Here is a 22057-nt window from a genome sequence, read left to right on the forward strand (position 1 = left end):
CACTCTTCTAAAGGAACCATTCATAAACTACACAAATCCAGCTCAAAGCTGAGTGAGGACGAAAAGTGAGCGGGGGCGCAGAGGAGAGAATAACAGCGAGAAGAGATGAGTGGTCACAGACGGTGTTTTAGCCTTTAGCGCCTGCAGTCCAGGACACGGATGGTGACCCACAACCTGAATATGAATCTTCTCAGCCGTACTGGAAGTGCTCATGACTTGGACTGATATTTAGCAGGCTATTACGTTGCACCCTATCCGTTTCCTCCTCCTCACACTGACGTCCATCCGCTGCAATAGCAGAAAAAAAAAAAACTTTGATTACACATTTTTCCTGCACGGGAAGCATTTGCCTCTGGCTTTACCGGTAAGCATTGGATCCGTCAACTTACTGCGACTCTCCGGTGTACAGCCCGGACCTCTGCCCAAACATGATTGCGACGCAGGCAAAGCTGGTTTACCAGCTAAACAAATATTACAACGAGAGATGCCAAGCGCGCAAAGCGGCCATTGCGAAGACCATACGGGAGGTTTGTAAAGTGGTGTCGGATGTCCTGAAAGAGGTGGAAGTGCAGGAGCCCCGGTTTATCAGCTCCCTCAGTGAGATAGACGCGCGCTATGAGGGGATGGAGGTCATAGCCCCCAATGAGTTTGAGGTGGTGCTTTACCTCAACCAGATGGGGGTGTTCAACTTTGTGGATGACGGCTCCTTGCCCGGCTGCGCGGTGCTGAAGCTGAGTGATGGCCGTAAAAGGAGCATGTCGCTGTGGGTCGAGTTCATTACCGCCTCGGGCTACCTATCGGCCAGGAAGATCCGCTCGAGGTTTCAGACTCTGGTGGCACAGGCCGTGGACAAATGCAGCTACCGCGACGTGGTAAAGATGGTAGCCGACACCAGCGAGGTCAAACTACGGATCAGAGAGAGGTATGTGGTGCAGATCACCCCCGCGTTCAAGTGCACAGGGATTTGGCCTCGCAGTGCTGCTCAGTGGCCCATGCCCCACATCCCCTGGCCCGGTCCAAACCGGGTAGCAGAAGTCAAAGCCGAGGGTTTTAACCTCCTCTCCAAAGAGTGCTACTCGTTAACGGGGAAGCAGAGCTCTGCAGAAAGCGACGCCTGGGTGCTGCAGTTCAGCGAGGCCGAGAACCGGCTGCTGATGGCCGGCTGCAGGAAGAAGTGTCTGTCCATCCTGAAGACGCTGAGGGACCGTCACCTGGAGCTGCCGGGACAGCCGCTCCACAACTACCACATGAAGACGCTGCTGCTGTACGAGTGTGAGAAGCACCCGAGAGAGACCGACTGGGACGAGTCTTGCCTCGGAGACCGGCTCAATGGCATCCTGCTGCAGCTCATATCCTGTCTGCAGTGCCGCAGATGTCCCCACTACTTCTTGCCAAACTTGGACTTGTTTCAGGGAAAGCCTCACTCAGCCCTGGAGGCTGCTGCTAAGCAGACTTGGAGACTAGCGAGGGAAATCCTCACCAACGCTAAAAGTTTGGACAAATTATAAACTGAATTGTCGAGACAGCGCCGAGAGACATTTTGGGATAAAAACTTACAAGACTTTTCTCCAACCGAGTCTCCAAGCAATGTGAAAAAAAAACAGTAACAAAATAATGCAGCCAACAAACCACAAAACCCCTTTTTAAAAAATGGAGCAATTGGGCCACTGCCAGAGAGAAAATTAAGGTACATTTTCAACTAAATGTAATACCTTTTTAGTTGTCTTCTTTAAATGTTTTCACAAAGTGAATAAACTTTTATTTAAATATATGCACAAAATCGTTAAGTGAAAGAATAAAATGTAGCGTGCCAAGTAAATTTTTTTCATTATGTGACTTAAAAAGAAATGTTAATAAAATGTTGCGAATTAAATTACAACTTGGCCTCGTGTTTTTGACGTGTTTTGACAGCTGAGGTGACAGGAAGAGCTGTTGCATTTTATTTTGAAAATGTCTGAAGAGGAGAATCAGTAAGAGATACTGGTCAATAAAAGAAAAGGGAAAAAGGGCTTTTGCAAATTTCTTTCCAAAACGAGTGAGCTCAGACGAATTGAGGCCATAAGTTATTTTTACAGTGCTCACAGGCTTGAAAGGATTTTCAAATGAATGTAAATCAACGGACTCGTGTTAAGATATAGGCCTGGGAGCATCCCTGCTCCCTGTTATAACAGCAGCACGAGCAGAAGGCCTGCAGCAAACCAAGAACCTGATTACTTAATTGATTTTAGATAATGCTGTGTAGTTTGACGCCTAACATCAGGTTTATATTTAAATATAATATTTCAACGAAATGTTTTTAATGAAGTTAAACATGGTTAAATACAAAAACACACCTACTTATGAATAAATCATTTCACTGAGTGTTAAGCTGCAGCTTCTGCACAAACAACCACCTGTAGGTCAGCAGTCCTCTGTTGTTTGGTATTAGTCCAGTTTTAAGTGTTTATTATTTGTAATCAGGGCATAATACTTTAGATGTCATTTTAATTTTTGATGACTGCTTACAGTAGAAAAAAAAATTATTGCAGAGCTAAAAAAGGGTAACGATGGATGAATGGAAAATCTATTTGCCGTTATGTTTTACTCTAAAGACAAAATTAAAATTCAAAGTTGAATTAAAAAAAATAGCAACTACGGATATATTCAAACCGAAAAATATAAAGAAAAAAAAAATCATCAGGCTGTAAATAATATTTCAGCTCAAATACCATTGTAACTTCAACAACGGCCTCATCGACACAATATTTTCAGATGTTTAGACGCACTTGGAAAACAACTAACCAGGCCTCTTTTTTTTTTATTTTTTTTTATTTTTACTCATTTTAAATTGATAAGCTATAACCACAAAACCCATTTGTCAGTGTTCATATCAAAGCCTGCGTGAAGCTTTACAAGGAAATTCGAGCGTGGCTTCTATAAGTGACAATCTGACACGTGATCAATGGAGCTCGAGTCCCTTACCTTTGGATCGATGGCCTTGAAGCCGGGCTCGTCTTCATCCACCTCGAAGTAGAGCTCGGAGGCGGTGATGGACAGGGTGCCTTTCACCACCACAGCCGGAGCCACGAGCTGGGCGCTGGTGCTCACGTTCACCGGGCCTGGAGGACAGGGGGACGCCAGTCAGAAAACAGGCAGGGTATCGTCCTCTCCCAGTGACAGAGAGACACGACGGAGCCTTTTCCACAGCTTTGAAAAAGTCGACGTGGTGCAAAGAAATTAGAAAATGCAACAACTGACTTTAATGCCTGAAAAGAAAACTTAAAAAAAAAAACACACACACACAAAAAAAAAAAAAAAACGCAACTTGAGTCCTGGACGTGGTTCACTCACGTGGAAAGTTGATGGTACGGAAATAGGCAAAAGACAATTTCAAAGTTGAGGCTCAATCTGCCAATAATGCCAATGTTAATATACAACTATTTTACATAATGAGCTGCAGTGTTATTAAATTCTAAATGCTTCGGCTATACTTAAAATCACTGTACTTTGCATCTGAAATTGAAAATCTGAAATTAATTTATAAATTCAAGATACGCCAAGACAAAAACATTCATATTAAATATTACCATACCAAAGGCCAAATAAGTCTAAAACTCGCTAAAAAAAAATTTTTTTTTTTAAAATGATAACGATTGTATTTTGAGCTGTAATTGTCAGAAGTGACTTTCAGTCAGAATCCATTGATTGCGGGATTTTTGGAAAAGCTGTGTTTGATCTTCCATCAATCTTAATTTATGCCAGTATGACAATGAGAGCCGGGCTCAGGGGAGCTGTGGATGGAAGCTCTGCCCGGCTCTGCGCATATGAGCCATTGTATTTGCAGATGTGCTGCAGAGCTACGGGCTTGATTTCCCTGAGCTCTCTGCTACAAGTCGTGCAAACGGATGGAATAAACAGACACACACCCCTCATCCCCTCTGCCTCTCGTGAACCCCGTGAGCGCTGACATGTTATCCGTGGGTTAAAATAACATTTTTTTTGTTCCGTTCACTCGAAGACATTCAATTACACCTGGAGCAGACAGCTGTTTAAGAGGAGAAGCTGAAGCTCTCCCGACAACTTCAACGCAACTCTCGCTGTATATATATCACTTTATTAGACAGGATTCACGGTTTAATCCCATTGTCAACCAGCTGCATTATTTTAATAGCACTCTGAGCCCCATTACTGCATTTTAGTCTGCTGGGCCTGTCACTGCAGGAGATGCAGATTACACTGCAATCCGATTAGCAGACTATATGATATTTAATTAAGATTATTTAAATAATAGACATATAGAAAAAAAAAAAAAAAGGGTCATGGCAACATTGTGAATTGGATAAAATTGAATCCGTGTTGGAGTTTTCTGATCCGGCTCATGCAGGGAGGGGATTTGAAGGTTTTATCCAAAGCAAAACTGCTTTTCTTGAATCACAATGTCCCATTTCAACATATAAGCAGTATCCTGGGATAAACTCCTATTGCTGGATTAAAAAAATGTTTGGGGAGTTGCTACTCAGGCCTCGGTGTAGGCAATGTTTGTAAAGCAGACCTCCAGTGGCAGAGACAGAAAAATGAAGACACTGTTTGCACCAGCACTCTTAGGATAGTGGTGCCAGAGGTGTAATACTGGACTCTAAGAAAGTGATGTATGCTTATTAAAAAGCTGGTTCTTTTTGTTCATAAGGAGTCTGTGATTTCAAACATTTAAACCAACAGTAAGTCGAAAACAAAGCACAACAATATTACAGCAAAACAGCAAATTCTTATTACAAAACCTGCCATACGCTGCCAGGGAAGATAAAAGAGGGCAGCGCAGCAAAACAGTAGAATTGCATATGTGGATGAATTACAATATTAGTTTTTCTTTATTTGAAAGAAGAAAAACAACGCAGCAGGACGGGGAGAGGTGAGAAGGACTGAGAGGCATGTATGAGAGACAAAGAAGATGAGCTGCTTCTTTACCAGTTAGGTTCTCCAGGTCCTTCTCCTCTAAAGACGACAGGGTGTCATCGTCTCCGTCAAGTGACATCTCACTCTCCGAGTTTTGATTTCCCAGAGCCTGACTCCTGATGGACTGCTTGCCTTTCAGAATATCCTCCTCGGAGGCTAGAGGGGGGGGGGAAAGGTCTCTTTTATTTTACATTTAATCCATTATACAGCATCAAGTCACGTACGTACGTATAAATGGAGGTAATTTTTTATTGAATTTCATCTTGTAGGTTACCGCAAAGCAAACTTGCTAAACTTTATTTCATGGCAGAGTTCGATGACACATTTGAAGCACTTTTTTTTTTTCTTTTTTTTTTTTTTTAACTAAAACTTCTTAAAAGAGCCTGATTCACACTTAAATTCAATAATTATACACAACCTTTAAAAACAGTAAAACAAGATAATGGGCAAATTATTTTTCAATCCACATTACACAATGATCAGAAAAAGTGGTTGCACTCGAAAAATACCTATTAGCTTTTTTCCCCACAATGCTGTAAGCCACAGCTAGTAAATACAAAGAAGGCTGTCTGTTAAAATTGGTGATTATCCTTGGCCTCATAAAAAAAACAAATTTATAATCTTTAGTTTTACTTTCAGAACAGGATTAATTTACAACTTTTCACAAACGCTCAGCAATTTAATACTACTTTGTAAATCAAGGTAAGTTGTGAATTTTGTAATTGTTACCTGGCATTGTATTTTTGTCAGCCTTCAAAGTTTAGTATTAACTTGGTGTGTTTACCAGCCAATAAATCTATTTACAAAGATCAACACAGCTACTTCACCTTAATTCAACAGTTCAGAGCTATGCTTACTTGCTCTGCATTTTCATACTTGCAGACCTACGTACAAGCAGGCTAACAAAATGTGATGGTCAAAAGACATAACCCTAAACTTAAATGTATTTAGCCAATTTTTGACCATGCATCATTACAAACACCCCTTCACTTAAAGAATGTCCCAGCATATTTAAACAAAAGGATGGTCGCACGCTGCCCAGTTTGATTTTGACTGAACATGACAAATGGATTATTTAAGAAAAATGGTAATCTGCAAAAAAATGTACAGAGCCCTGCGTTTCCCAGCGGTGCATGGTAAAGATCCACACAGACAAGTCCACAATACAAAGACTGCCTGGCAACTCTTCCCCATTTGTAAACATAGCTGGCAACACAGTGAGCACCTTTACTGCTTCTGTGTGTCTTTGTGTTGCAATCCAGCTTTCTGGTAAAGGTAACAGTGTCTCAATCCTACGAGTCACTGAACACATATCCAGTGGATTTTTTTTTTTTGTCTTCATCAGGCTGGATTGAGGGGAGATCAGTTGCACTTCCTAAAAATGCACAGCCGCACCATGTAGCTATATACTTTGAAACTAACAGAAAAGCAAGGCTAAAAAAATCTCTTGTCATGGAAAATATGCAGCTCACTGATATTTAGAATGGCCTTCCTGTAATTAAGCCTCCCTGGAGGATTCTTTAGTTAGCAGCACTGAAATTACTACCAGCTCCTCTAATACGTACCACATGCCATTGTATTCGCACCAAGCGAGTGGACAGGGGACTTGTCAGATGAGCTTAAAAACAGAGATGTATTTGAACATCTATGCATCGCATGCTCAGCAAATCTCGTCCCAATATTACGATCGTACCAACATGTACCATCAGACCTTACTCCTAAAACTCAAGTTATTAATAACGCCCTCAGTGTAATATACACTGAAGTGAGCGCAGCAAAAAATAATGACCGGTCAGCCTATTGTTTTTGCTGAGTGTGTTCAAGAGCAAGAAAAGCTATTTTGACTAAAGTTATGTCATTTATCACAAGATGCATACAAGAAATGTGGAGCTAAGTGACAGGCTACGTGCTAACTCCTCACACTTCCTGTTACTCCAGTAGATCCTGTATATATTTTTTTGACAACCCTGAGTTTTTAGTAGTGTTGTACGTGCGTTTGCTTGTGCGCGCGCGTGTGTGTGTGTGTGTGTGTGTGTGTGTGTGTGGCTGGGGAATTACATGCTAACTCATGAACCTGTAGTTCAGCTTTAGTATACAAACATTCAACAGCTGGACTTCATCTATCCAGGTTTGTGAGAGCAAAATATTGAATTAATTCAAATTAACTCAAAGTATTCTAAATAATACTAATATAAACTAACAACCCCAAAAGCATCGAGCTAAAAACAAATATAAATCTTTCGATTTTAATTTATAACTATCATCAACTTGTTGAAATATACAGTGACTCATTTAAATTACAGCATAATTAAAAAAAAAAAAAAAAATGACAGTGATGAACAATCTAATCAAATAGCTGAAGTGCTACATTAACAAAAAAAACTACCCGGACACTTCAATCCACATCACTCATCGCACGGGGAGCAGAAACGTGCAGAAATCCCAACAGGTTACACTTTTTTCCAGGAGCCATTTTCCCCAACTGAGAGGTTCAACTACCTGCTTATACAACTCCAGGCATGCATGGTCACAGCAATTAAATTGTCAGAATTAACAAATTTGTTTTTAACGGGAGCGTAGCCAGCAGTGTGGTCATGAGGCGAGTATTGATTACCAGAACAGAGACATTAGTCTTTAGGTATTTACTCTGCCACCTCTGGTACACGGGCCCCGGACCAGACCAAATCAATCCCCAGAAAAGATGGTTCTTTCCAGCCATAAATACATAGCAGCCTACTCAAGCCTACTGGCAGCCACACGCTCTCCTGTGGAAGTAATGTTGGCGCAGTATGAATGATAACAGTTGTCTATAAGTTTAAAACAGAAATGCACATTTTTCTGCAGGTTTCCAGAAAAGACATGCAAGATGTTCCCCCTTTCTCTTTAAAAGGAAAAATAAAATGCTGTGACAATTTATCACCAGCTAATAATGCTAATTTTCTTTGATTACTTCTAATTTGCTGATCAGCGTGATATTTGAAAAGAACTGCTACAAGTAGCTAGTAAATGCAGGTAAATTCATGCTTGATCTACCACTAAATATTTTCTTAAGGAGTGAGACTGCATTTTCCCCTCTGCATCTGATGAATATAATTACAGCCAGATATGACCTTTGTGCTCTGTTTGAAAACTCAGCCCTGCATTCTCATCTTGAGCCGCACTTCCGTAACAAATGTCGGGTCGACTAAAACAAGACGAAAGGTTACATCAGAAAATGGATGCCGTCAGGCTTCAATGTCAGGGAGTTATTTTAATGATATATTCCCATACTTCAGTCAGGCAGTATACTCTCCGGAGGTAGCATACCCTTGCCACAGCTGGCCACTGGCTATTTTTACACAGACTTGACTTTGAAACCAAATGTTGTTTGCAGAAATTTGTCTTCTTCCGCCGGTGATAAATATATACAGCACATCAGCTGAAAAAAATTCGGAATAAAATGTAATACCAGACCAAATAGCTGAATAATCAACTCACTCCTTCAATGTATTCTCTCCTACTAAAACAAAATGAAGGAAATGACAGAGCATAAGTAGTATGTCTGTTCTCTGTCATGACATAGCTGAAGGGAAAACATGGAGGAATCATGATGGGAACAAAGTAAAATTCAGAGGCTTGCTGCAGAAGAACAGCAAGCAGCTGGACTCTGGCCTCGCTCTCCAGCTGCCTCCACACTGCAGCCATTACTGCAGATCAAAAGTCTTCCAGGATCCTGGGATCCCAAACACTGAATGCTTTTAGATCATACTCGTATCGACTCCTGTCACACCTGCCGTTTGTCTTTGGGAATGATGTCACATTAAAGGGGACGTTAGCAGGTGACACATTGAGGACATTTTTTTTTGGTCCTGGGCAAAAAAAAAAAAAAAAGAGTAATTGATTGTCAAAGTGTGTCTACATTAACCAGCACAGTGATAGTGAACCCTGGTGTGTCCAGGATATTTGCCGAAATGAGGGTTTACACGCATTTCAAATGAGAAATACAACTCTTGGTTTTAACACAGGGAAATATGTGATTTACATATTTGGGTTGTTGGCGACTGCTGGGAGTTCAAGTTGTTATCAAACAGGGTTTGTTGAAAATTTGCACCAGAAAAAAATAAGTGCAAATAATAATGACAAATTGACTGGGCCTATTGTAATACTAAAGGAAAAAAGACATTAATGCTGTAAATCTATATCTTGAATATTCATGAAACCACATTTAATTGTCCTTTTTTTCTTTGATAAGCTTAAAGCACAATGACGACACTTGGTAAACTGGAATTTCTGTTTTGCTGGCATAATGTGACCTGAAGAACCAATATAACTCATTACTGTTTAACAATATTTCAGATATATAGGTCACTGGAATTATACACCTGTAAATACATTTCATTTTGACTAGAAAAGATAAATATTTATGATGTGGAAAATGATCCTGCAAGGAGAAGCATAAAAAAAAAAATCTCAAAGGAAAAAATAGAGGAGGGGGTGTGAATGTTACTTACCACTGATACCTGCCACTGTTACGCAGCCAAGGAAAAAGAATACATAAAATTTCATATATCATGTTATTCATAACCTCTCTGTTCAACACTGATTCCCTGAATAAAGCAAGCGAACACACTGACTAATCCAGCTCTAATGGGAGGCAGAAATTGTCTGTATGAAATTCAAATGCGGGTGATATTTTACTGTGTGCTGTGGTACAATAAATCTTTTATTGCAAAGGGAGGACTAATTTTTATTGCCTTGTACCGGGTGTTACCACCAAGCGAGTAAGAAAGGGCGTGCAAACAACAGACAGGTGTGGGCAGATGTGGCAGACCGGACTGACCGTGTTCGGCCGCGGCTTTGAGCGTAGCTTCTGAGTGACTGGATCCGAAGGGGTTCCTGATGAAGCGACGTCGCCGCCTTAAATCGTCCTCCCAGTAGTCCAGGCGCCAGAACTCCCTCGGCCGGCTGCAACGAGACAGAGGTAGTAGCACATGTGTTAGCAATTACCAGCCAGCATGGTATAGCAGCCCAGCATTAGCACTTGGTCCGAGCAAGCATACATAAAGCCAGCATTGTGTTTGGAGGGGTTTTTTTTAACCCTCAGAATCACTCTTTAAAAACATTCACTTATATACAAGCCGAGGCCTCAAATAATTGTAGCCCTGCTCGTAACAATGACACTATCTTCATCTCAGGGGTAAAGGTGTTCCCTTTCTTCTCCCTCTATCTTTGAGAGGGTGGACTGAGCGAGCAGCATCACAGTGAACTGAGCAAATGACAGCGTGATCATTTTCCACGCACTTCTTTGGCACGTGCTTCCATTCGAGGCTCATTTCAAGCCCAGCAGGATACTTCTTGTCAGGACTCATGGCTTGCAGGATAAGGAGAAGGCCATTACAAACACAGAGGAGGGGGTAGATAGCATTACCAATATTAATCAATGTCTATAGCCTCCATTTTTCTTTCCAGCTTACATCTCCCTTTACCAGGCCAGGTCAGTAAATCATTCTGCTCTCAAGGAAAAGAAAGTGTTAACTTTTAATGAGGACTTGCCACTATATAAGATTGTGCATGTATGCTGTGTACCCATCTATAATGAATTATCACTTCTGGTTTTGAAAGTAATTTCATTTAAATTAAAAATATTCATTAACCAAAGCTTAAAGGCACATAGGAAAACTATTTTTTTGGAATCAAATCGGCATTTTAGTTTTTTGATGGTTTAAGGTTTTTTTGGGGTTGTTTTTTTTAAACTAAACTCTAACTGTCAATTACGCTGCATGAAAATCTACTAAATGTAAAAAGGCGCTTTGAAACATGTTAATGATTAACAACTCAGGTAGGGAGGAAAAAACAACATGCAGGTTTGGGTCTTTAGTGAGACTAAATCCTGACTGTCTGACTTGAGTCAAACAGTCGTTTCACTTGAACTAAATGTTCTCATGAGAAAAACACTTCGGAAATAAGGAAATCCTTGTCTGGGATTCAGGTGATGTTGTAATGGAGTTGGGTTTAGGTAGCTGTTCCACTGGTATATGTACCTAAAACCTGCTGCAACAATTTATTGTGGTTAGTGAAATACTGTGCATGGTTTCCATTCATTCCTCTGGTGTGTGAAAAGTGAAAATAAATGTTAATAGATTTTTTTTTTCACAGACTAACCTCGGAGTACACTGACCCTTGAAACCCATAAACAAAGTGAAATAATGTAACTCACCAATACTGAAACAAGACCGTCAAAAGCAATTAAAAAAAAAGAAAAAAACGGCATTTAAATATTTATAAGCAAAATTTTAAAATCATGACCAGGTTGTTCATAAGTGGCTGCAGCGTATCCTGTAAAAGTGAAAGTTGTAGGAAGACACAGTTTACAGTTTCAGTGGCATAGGCTATGACGGGAGAACCCCGGCATATATTATGTGATCTACTCTCGAATGCTGCTCTGGCCGGGGGCTCCTCACAAATCTTCAGTCCAACACCAATGATCACACAGGGGCCTCTAAAAGGGAAAGGAGCTTTACGCAAGAAAATAAATACAATTTCCAAGCAGGTCCTTTAAAACCACGTATGTCCGGGCTAATGAAAACCATTGATTATTTGATTTATCTGAACAAAAAAAATAAAAATAAAATTGGTCTCAAAAGAGTGGAGATTGGCTGCTGCTCAGACTTTAAGTCTGGATAATTTGTTTCAGTGCATAGAAAAACAACTACACAAGAAATGTTTAAGTGTAAAGTGTCAAATTTGAAATAATGATGAAATTCAGAGCCGTGACTAAGAAGAGGGTGTATGGTGGTGTGTGCAGAATGCAAGTTGGAAAGACGCTCGGGACACAGATCTGTGCAGGAACAGATTTCTCGCCAGTGACAAAGGCCGTGCTCCGTGTTTGCATGTGATAGTCTCCAAACGCAAATGGCCACTTCATCATCCTGCCTGCAATGGTATTCATCTATGAAAATAATTATCGAGGTTGTGCGTGGTGCAGAGCTTAGAATTTGGATGCACTCGTCTCTCATCTCATGGAAGGTGGGGATCTGTCTGATTCACACAATACACGTTAATCCATCAGAAGGGGAAGCAAAGCCTGCAATAATTAGTCATGGCATTGGGTGGGGGGTGGAGGGTGGGGAGTGAGGGGAGGGGGGATACTACCTCTGCCAGTCATATTCATCCAGCGCACCATGAACAGGCGACGGTGAAAGTCCTAATAATGGGGTGCTAGAAGAGGTGGACGGACGATGAAAGATACCTCGTCATCAATCCCCGATGAGCGTGCCGCCATAACAAGAATGGAGATGTACAGCGCTATGCAACCCCCATACCACACACTGAGTGTGTTTCCACAAAGATAATAAATTATTCAGAGCTCATCCATCCTCCGAGGGCATCCTTGGCAGAATTTACTGAGGCGCCATTTTTCAAAATAACAACAATTAATATAACAAAAGGCCAGCGTTGTGCTGCGGCTCACGCCAACCACTTGTGTAATTAGTAATTAGTCCGGTCATAAAAGGTGTCTGGAAGGCCTCGCTCGTTAAGCCCGAAGTGACTGTTGTCAGCCGATGAAAGTGCTGGAGAGACACTGAGGCAGTGAGTGACTGAGTGTGTGTGTGTGTGTGTGTTTTTCATACTTCCATATATATATATATATATATATATATATATATATATATATGTGTGTATCAGTGTTTACAAGCCTTACACGAGGCTCTGTGTTTGTGCAAGTTAGGGAGAAAATGTTGAGCCACACCTCTAATGTAGACCACATTGGCTACCGACGAAACAGGGTCTGGAGGAGTTTTATGCGAGGTAGTAAATACAAATTACCTTCTTTTTTTTTTCCTTTCTCCTTTTGAAACATGTCTGGGATGCTCTTCAGGATTCTGGAGTTATAAATTTGAGGACGTTTACCAACACAGAGGACAGGTTTCTCCTTTCATGTGGCCCTGATGCTCTTTCTCCCAAATCAGTTAACAAAACAGTTCCGCCTGTAATCTAATAAACTCAACACCAACCATCAACACCACTCCATGGATATATTTTACTGGTGGGCTCCTTCAGATTTAAATTAGGTTTATAAATTCTCCATTTACATCAAAACAGAGCAGAGGTTCAAGTAGATGTGGCATGGTTAGGTGACATAGAAAACAAATGGTCTGATTGCTAGGAGTTTTCCGTATGAAAGCTGGTTTAGGATTCATGAAATGCTTATTCGAAAAGAACAGCGTTTACAAAAGTGGAGCGTTAAGTGAGCTACATCAACTATGTCCTCTACAATAAACTATTCCCAAACACATGGGTGCATTTTCCCTAAATAACGAGCGAGAAGCACAGTTATTCAAGAAATGTGACATTATATGACAGCTAATGACTGAAATTACATAATCTGAACATCGTTTTAAAGCACTTGTCAATGTATGTATAAAGTATTTCTTTGCCTGGATTTTTTTTCTTTACTTTTCTGCATTTACTGTTACAGTTTCCTACTACACCAACCCAGCTTCCCTCAGGGGGTACTTAATCTTTAAATTTATCCTAAATGAAACACTAATCTGGCATTAAGAATCCCAAAATAAACAATGCCAATCCAAGTCACTCCTGTTAATTATCACATATTATTGGGATTAGTGGGGTTCCCTAGTTGTGTATGAGGCCCTAAAAGTCCTCATGATTATCAAACGGACAGATTAAACATGTTAATAGATTCTCTCTGCAGGTCCTGAAAGTTTGATAGCGATGCGATTTCAATGGTACCATTGTTCATTTGGTGACAAGAACAAATGACGGCCATCCATCAAAATCAATTCAGACAGGACTGTTTGGAGACGGATGCATTCCAGTTTTCTCACTAGGTTTAGTCTTTAAAAATAATCTTTACCTTTTAATGCTTGATACAAGAAACTGATATTCAAACAAGAAACACATCCAATTTCCTTCCTGATTTTTATCATTACTATTTTTAAAAAAACATTTTGGGAAAGCAAGAGTTTACAATGGGTGAACATGGAGAGGTAAAGAAAATATGACCTTGCATAGGTTTACATTCAAAGCATCAAAGCAGTATGTAAATGATAACATGACCTTTATCATAGCGAGCAGGATATTCCGAGTGGATATGCTTTCATATATCACTACAAGCGACTGCACTTTGGCACAAACAGTCATTCATAACCTTTCTGCTAAATTAATTTGGGTACAGTCAATGAGACCTGCATATGCACAGGAGATTTTCCCCCTTGCTTATTTTATATTAATGCCAGCCCCTATTGGCAGCTTTCAAATTGCTCAAACATTGCTGCTATCCCCAAGATCATTTTGCTTTGATTTGCATAAACCATGTGTTTAGAAGAAACGGGAGAGGAGTAGATTGAGGATTTGTCATGTTGAGGACTGGTTGCTGGAACGCAGGCTCTTTGTCAAACAGTGGCAGGGATCGCCTCGATGGGATCTCCAGACTCAAATTAAAATGAAACAGGACCAAATACCTTCCCACTGAAATTGTTTGGTATGATTAAGTTGTGCCAGAGTGATTTTCTACATGTGCATTAATGCCTATCCTTCCCACTCCAATGAGGTGTACAGGAAACCAACTACATGTGTGTATGTTAATTTGCCTCAGCTAATGTTGTTTACGAGATTTACCAGAGGTAATGTTGGGGTCACAGACACGATAATATTTCCATCTTATCTCCTTAAATGATGGTCTGCGTACAACGCTGGCCATCCTCACTATAAATCACAGAATTAAGTCTTTTAATTTGTCTGTTTTTAATTAACTTAAATACAACATTATTTCATATTTGTAAAGAAAATTCTATAAAAACATCCAATGAAAGAATTCATATGAGTGGAAAGAAAATGAATTCAAATTAAAACTCGCATGCTTTGCTTTTATAATCCTCGTGTTCACTCCCTTTTCACTGAATTTGCTGCTAAGACACACGAGCGCTCACACTCTCATTACCGAGACAACACAAGCACCTACCACTCCTCCCAATTAACTCCAATTCATCCAAGAGCTTTCAAAAAGTGATCTGAAAAAAGAGAGAACATCTCTGCAACATCACCAGCTTGCAAGGATCAAAGTACTCCCATGGGTGGACGGCGAAAGGCTGCAGACTCCCCACAATGCAATGCAGCCAAATGAAATAATGCAAATCAAGCCCTAATTACCACCAGCGTCGTATGAGGCTTCCAATTAGCAGCAATTACACTGAGTGTAAATTCACCAACAAAGGCCAGACGATTAGACACTAATTATATCAGATTTCATGGGAGGTAAAAGGAAAAGTGTTGTATGAGTAAGGCAGTAAATATTGAACAAAGACAGGCCTGCTTAACATACTGTGATGTGCATGCTATATCCACTCCAAAAATATTTATATTCTTTAATTTAAAATAGCCTCCCTTTTTTTGCCTCATCAATATCATCCAAGTATCAACTACGTACTAAACTGTGCACACAGACTTCCATTGCGACAGCGCTGAAGTGGTACCATCTGTATTTTTGATGAAGAGTCACATTTTTCCTGGGATTTTGACAACATGCATTTAAGGCCATTTATCACTACCACTGCGAGGTAATGAGGGCATCCACTGGACTGCAGTTGCATAATTCTGCCATTACTGGCCCATTGTAATAATCTTCTGACCTCTAGCTTTCAGAGCTGATCTTGAATGGCGTGACAAATCTGAACACATACCCACGTTTCCAGCACACCCCAAAAGAAAAACACGGGAGAAGCTCAAGGTCAGCTGAGATTAGGAGTCTGGGGAAGGTTTTTTTTGTTTTTTTTCTCAGTCTAAGGGTTCCCATTTAAAACAAAATCATGGGGCCATGTTTAACCTTGCACCTCAAATGTCAAAACTAACTGGGGGACATTAAAACACAAAAACATGAGATTCTAAACTTTTCTTTTTTTTTTAAAGAAATTTCTGTATTGTTTATGATTTTTTTAAACTACACAAAATGTATAAAATCATACCGATCTTCCTTGTTAAAAAAGGGGGCTTCCTGATGCTTTACTATATAATAAACAAATAATTAATGTCCGCTCTCCTTCCGCTCTTTATATACAGTGAGTCTGTTGTGTTTCTTGTTTCAGCGTCCTGCACAAGTACAATACTCCACGATCTCATCTGGGGCTGTCTGCTATTCATGAGCAGCTCCTCCCCTCTCTCCATTATATGGCTGAGCCCATTACAGCATTGATAGTTCAGTGTGTGTGTGTGTGTGTGTGTGTGTGTGTGTGTGTGTGTGTGTGTGTGTGTGTGTGTGTGTCTGTTATGTCAAGTGCAGCAATAAACAGTCTAACTATAATGGGCATATAGTTATCTCTTCATGTAAAAAATAGCACAAATTGCAATAACAAAACAACGGCTTCCACCCACACAAAGGTCTCCCTCGTAAATTTTGAATATAGACATTTTGTGTATTTTAGCTTAACACCTCATGGATAAATTGTTGAATTGGATTGCATTTCATAGTACAGGTTTACCTAAAGTACATGGACTTTATTAATGAATTACATTTTTCAAATTTTTATTTTTTTTAAGTGTGCAACTCTGAATCTCAACTGCTGAAGCATTATTTCCCTCTGGGGAGAACAAAGTGCTCATTTAGCCCCTTTATCTATTATCACTATCAATTCTTCAGATCACAAAGCTTACACATCGAACTCCTCTGGTCTGATCCTCTAAGGGTTGGTGCTGAACTTGAACTAAGTCATAGGGATGGGGGAGGGGGGTGTAAAGTAAATCTACAGCGAGAATAAAAGCTGAAGATCTACGAGTACAGGACGATCCTCAGTCTTCATGATACTACAGCAGGCAACACCAATGTTTTATGTGGCTTCTTTCTGCTTTAGCTGTACACGAAAGTGCTGGATTCGAAAGATAAAGGCGATTTTTTTTTTTTGCGGGGGGGCGAATGTTGAAAGTAGCAAAATAAATGACCTGCTGGTCCCGGGGTGTAATTACAGTGGCTGGAAGCATACCAATCTATCAAGAGGAAGAAGGGGGGGTGGCTGACACGCTGCAAAGGGGTTAGTCAAAGGAGATAGCCTTTGACTAACTACTGGCCCCGGACAATCGATACTCTGCAGATATTGCATCCAGGGAAAAAGGAGGGAGAAGAAAAAGCCCTAAAAACTTCCCAAATGGCTTTTCATTCAGATATTGATCAGCACCTTTTTATCGTGACCTTCCTCCACCAAGGCCATATACTTTCTTAAGGGTATATGAAACTCATAAATCTGATAGTTGCTACAGAGTCCTGCCTTGCTGTGAGCAGCGAGGCAGGGAGGTACAATGGTGTAATTGGTCTTCCTGAAATGGGATTCTTTCATACTTCATAACTAGTATTCTGGTACATTTCTGAGCTGCTATGAAGAGGACAGACAATACAGATACTGTACAGAGACCTAAAGAGGAGGCTATAATGATTTGAATGAGTTAGAGTAAATTGGGTGAACACTCTCCAGTTTTGGAGAAATATAGCTCTAAAAAAGGTTGGTACCCACTACATGCATGTAAAAGTACAAATTTAAATTTAAGCATTTGTTGTCATTTTAAATGATCTACTGAGTGTAATTTTTGAGTCTCGGTCCATGCTGCAACACTTAACCATGCTAACATATGGACATCATCAGCTGTTAATATGTTTCACCATGACACTTTGTTACTATTCCTTACAGGCCCAGCCACTGTACTGTATATACAGTCGAGGTAAATGTTATCATTAAGGCCATATTCTAATTCATATCCATGAGCCAGACTGCATGGTAGGGCCTTCGTGGCACGTTATTTTATGTAACTGATGGAACGCACGTCTGTCAAACGTGAAGAGTCTCCCCAGAGATTTAAGGAACATCTTTTTTGTCCAAGTCGCAACTTTTCTGTCCCAGACACGTGTCAAGACTTTGTGATTAATGTAGTGGAGGGTTTTATGTTAAATCCGTTTAAGGACTGAGGTGCAGGAGACGTCTGCGTGATACAGAGAGTCTCGTTTACAGAGACGGACATAACTGAAGGCAGCCTTGCATTGCTTCGCGTAGTATGTTTATGCTATATGTTTATGACTGTATATCAAGGCAGATGGATGATCACAACTCAAGCCCCAGCTAATTGGTTTTGAAGTAGTTGGGATCTGGACTAAAGGAAACAACTGTCTCTGCCTCAGATGAGACGGGAGCTGCGCACTGCTACAGCTGCCAATGCTCAGGACAGCGGGTCATGTTTGTGTTTAGACTGAAAGTATTTATAAGGAAACCAGAAAGCCATTAAAAATGACACGTTCCATACAAATTAATGGATGTCTTCAATGTAAACCAATGCAATTTTATCCTATAGATTATCTACTTAATTGCAATTTAACCATCAGCCTGACTTTGTTTTGTTGAAATTGTGACTGTAAAATTACTACTGGAAAAAAAAAAAAAAAGATAAACTATGAAGATTAAAATACAAATAATAATCAATGGCTCTGTCCAATGGTGGGGTTGAATCTAATTGGAAAAGCCTACGATAAACGCTAAAAGTCAGAATTAGGAAAGGTTGGGGATCCAGCCGTAGCGTTTACTCTATTCCCAAACAACAGCAACAAAGGAAACCTGATGGTTAGATAAGTCCACAGCTGCAGAATTTTCCATTCAGCAAACAAGACACGCTCTCAACATTTTACATACAGATTTGTGCAATCCCTCATCACTACAGTTTAGTGTATACCGAAGAAAGAGGAAAGGATGTCTTAGAAAAATGCCCTGTCTTGTCTTTGTCTCCATCTCAACTTTTGATCCTTCAGTAACAAATATCTCTCGCTCTCATCCTCTGCTCCATCCAACTCCCTCCCTCTCTCTGTCTGTCTGTCTGTCTTCCTGCCCCTCTCGTGTCATGCATTTCCGAGAGTCAGTGTACTCTAAACTGTTATGTTCTTGTTTCCTATGGTTATAATCTCCATTGACACGCTGGAGCCCCATTTCCTTTTTCAGCTCTGCATCCACAGAACCAGTGCAGTTGTAATGTATAGTGTGTCCATAACACACACGCAAGGCAGCTCAGACATTGTGCAGACCTCGGCGTTAACACATGCATTACCTTCAGTATTATGTATCATAATTGTCATTTAAGTCTGGAATGAAAGCATACAAGTGGAGATAAATCTGGCTGCCACGGCTTCTCAAAAAAAATACAGAGTGAGCATGAATGTACTCACTGTGCATAACTCCATATGTTGAGAGTATAACTGATTATTTGAGAGGGTCTTACAGCTGCAAATTAAAAGAGGAAGATCAACGAATGAGGAAAAAACTAAAGAACTAACAAGGCAACAAGCAGTAGTGCTGCAGTCCAATTAATTGAGGGCCATCCAACGGTTTCATAAGTGATGGGGACATTAAATTAAAATAAAAATGCGTTATTTCAATTAGATTATGTGATCTTATTTGTGGTCCTTTGAAGTTTTTCCTGTAATCATATTTCAGTATTATTTGAATCAGACTAGTGGTGTTTGCTGATGTCATCAGCGAGATGCCATTGCCAATCCAATCTGATCAAACCACACTATCTTGGTTATAAGATGGGAGTTAGAATTTTACATGATAGTATAATACCTTTGATTACAAGTTTAGCTGATCAAAGAATATCTCATTTTTAAAATATCTGACAAAGTTTTAATTAAAAAAAAAAAATCAAGGAATCATTTCGGTGTTCCAGGCTTTTAAATATGACAATTTGCTGCTTTTCTTTGTTTTATGTCATCATAAACTGAATATCTACTACTAATAAACTGTTCTACTGCTTAGACAAAACATCAAGACATGTGAAGATTAAAAGTTGGACAGAGATTGTGATGGGCTTTTTTACCCTGTTCTGCAATTTCATAGGCTAAATGATACCTTGATTAATAATTCAAAAAATAACCAACACACTAACACATATTGAAAACCATCATTAATTGCATTACGTGCTACACTCAGACAATTAGTCTTTCAATTAGTCAGTTTACAGAAAATATAGAAAACAACAGTTTTGATGTTTTCATTGTTTGAGTTAATATCAAGCAAGAATTGCAAACCTTCATCAGTTCAGGGTTTTTGATTGTAAAGAGTTCTTCTGTAACGTAAATACCTTCATAATTAGGATTACTGGTTCATTTGATCTGAACCGCATATCTAAGGAATATGAAGAAATCCCTTTTTTGGGGCTTTTGGACGATAAATTATTAAACTAATTGAGAGATGATTTGTTAATGAAAGCCACTGTTGGTTGCAACAATAACAAGCAGCAGAGGTTAGTGAGGTTAGTGCAGGTGAATAAAGAAGAACGAAGTAGTGGAAAATGTGCGTGTATATAAAATACTACTTCCTGATTCAGTTTATGCATCAAATAAAATGCTGTACATCAAATGGGGATATTGTGTGTTACAAAAGCTATTTTCCTAATGAAATAACAGGAAGTTGAGGAAATTTTATATAAATACTGTGTTCATAGTGTCATATGTGAAGATGATATAGATAAATAGTAAGACAAACCCTCGACAGTATTTTGTGTGCACAGCATTTGATGTCATCGGCTGTGTCATTAGCTGTAAAGAAGGACAAAAAAAAAACCTTTTCTGGGATACACTGAGGATATTTTGCTGCAGCTTCTTTCCCCCAATAGTGCACTGGTGAAATGACGTAGTACAAGATAAAATAGTAATGCTAATATCAATAGTTTGTCCATTACAGGTCAGCTAACTGTCCAGTGGAACAGTTACAAAGCTGTTGGTTTTCGATCTCACAAGTCCGATCAATACGGGGGCATACTGTTTCAATTTTGCCAGCATTGATTTTCTCTATAACACTCCAACCCTAAAGCATTCGTCTTTCTGAAGGAAGGAAGATTTGATTTACTGATGAAAAATTGGAGTGCACATCACAAAGATTTTTTGCCGGGCGGGAGTGTGACACGCCAAAAGATGGATGTCCCTTGGCTGGGAAGCCTCTACCCTAAGGGCGTCCATTAGAGCAGCGGTGCTGCAGAAAATGAGCTGCTTATATGAGGAAGGAGGAGCAGAGGGAGAGGAGTTGGAGATGTGTGTGTTTTCAGGGCCTGTAGGTGAGGATTGTTGGGGTAAACTAGAAATAAAAAGGATGCTGATGCAAACCTGATTCTTCATCTTGAATAATGTTTGCGTTTGCCTCAGAGAAACCGGCGACATCAATAGATTGTCAACAGCAGCTCTGGATAAAAAAAAAAGTGTGCGCAGTGCTTCTGCATCACACTCCAACCTTTTCTCAGCTGCAGCTGCCTTCCTTTTACTTTCTCCGCTTCTTGCATCCAGAGTGAATTTCCATGGTACATTAGTCAGCCTATTAGAATGCAATAAAGAGAAGGTATGAGAGGGGGGAAAAGAGGAGAGTATTGTATGCCCCAGAGACTGTGAGTTGGCGTTCTCCATCATCTACCCTCATCTCCCCTCTCTGTCTGTCGACTTTGTCTAGGTGTCATATCCATGAAGGATGATTCCTGACCCAAATAAACACCGCAGCAGGCTGGATGCTCAGCGGACCCCAGATCAAAATAAAAATAATAAAAAAAGAGGAAACAGGGAGAGTGAGAAAAAAAAATGATATCAGCCAGTTGTTTCATTTGTGGCCGTCTTGCTAGCCATTCATTTACTTTTTCTCCTCTCTTAAAAAGACAGCAGGCTGGCATGTTGCACACCTGAGTCTCAAGGTGCTGGGACAGAAATGCATGGATGAACAGGTAGCCTCGCTCTCTGTCTGGCTGTGGATCTGCCTACATCTTGACACTAGATGACAGACAAGGGCATAGGAACGACAGACACGGCTTTTGTCTGGTGCAGGGAATCCTCCTTGGACACTCGGTGATACAGCTGAAGTAGAAAGTGAAACAAGAAAGACCAAAGGACAAGGAGTAAGGGAAAAGAGAAGAAATTGTAATGTCGTGAAAGAGAGAGAGAGCAGAAAGAAAGAGAAAAGACGAAGCGGTAGGGGAATGGAAAAGGGAAAATCACCTAACACCTCTTCTCTCCAGAGGCCAGCGCCGCTGTAAGCTGGATATTAAGACACAAATTGCATTCAAGCAGGTCACACTGTGTCAGAAGATATTAGATGCCTGCTGTGAGGAAACAACAATTCCC

General features: G+C 40.2%; 2 protein-coding genes across 5 annotated transcripts in view; one reads left to right on the top strand and one right to left on the bottom strand.

Annotated features, from left to right (window-relative positions):
* lrba (LPS-responsive vesicle trafficking, beach and anchor containing) overlaps nucleotides 1–22057 on the bottom strand; it is a 189042-nt gene that overhangs the window by 72526 nt on the left and 94459 nt on the right. For 3 of the 4 annotated variants that reach the window (XM_069166599.1, XM_069166598.1, XM_069166596.1), the window contains exons 37-39: nucleotides 9752–9876; nucleotides 4945–5088; nucleotides 2962–3098 (exon numbers count right to left, since the gene is read on the bottom strand). In XM_069166599.1, coding sequence (XP_069022700.1) covers nucleotides 2962–3098; nucleotides 4945–5088; nucleotides 9752–9876 — 406 coding nt within the window. Of the gene's footprint in view, nucleotides 1–2961; nucleotides 3099–4944; nucleotides 5089–9422; nucleotides 9438–9751; nucleotides 9877–22057 lie in introns of all 4 variants that reach the window. The other variant, XM_069166597.1, reaches the window with a different exon arrangement.
* On the top strand, nucleotides 72–1878 carry mab21l2 (mab-21-like 2). Its single transcript, XM_069166601.1, has one exon. It carries the CDS (start codon nucleotides 429–431, stop codon nucleotides 1506–1508), a length of 1080 nt encoding a protein of 359 aa, XP_069022702.1. The 5' UTR covers nucleotides 72–428; the 3' UTR covers nucleotides 1509–1878.

The sequence above is a fragment of the Embiotoca jacksoni genome, unplaced genomic scaffold (genome assembly GCF_022577435.1).
Source record: "Embiotoca jacksoni isolate LCO1_2020_lvr unplaced genomic scaffold, fEmbJac1.0.p SCAF_4, whole genome shotgun sequence".
Lineage (NCBI taxonomy): Eukaryota > Metazoa > Chordata > Actinopteri > Embiotocidae > Embiotoca > Embiotoca jacksoni.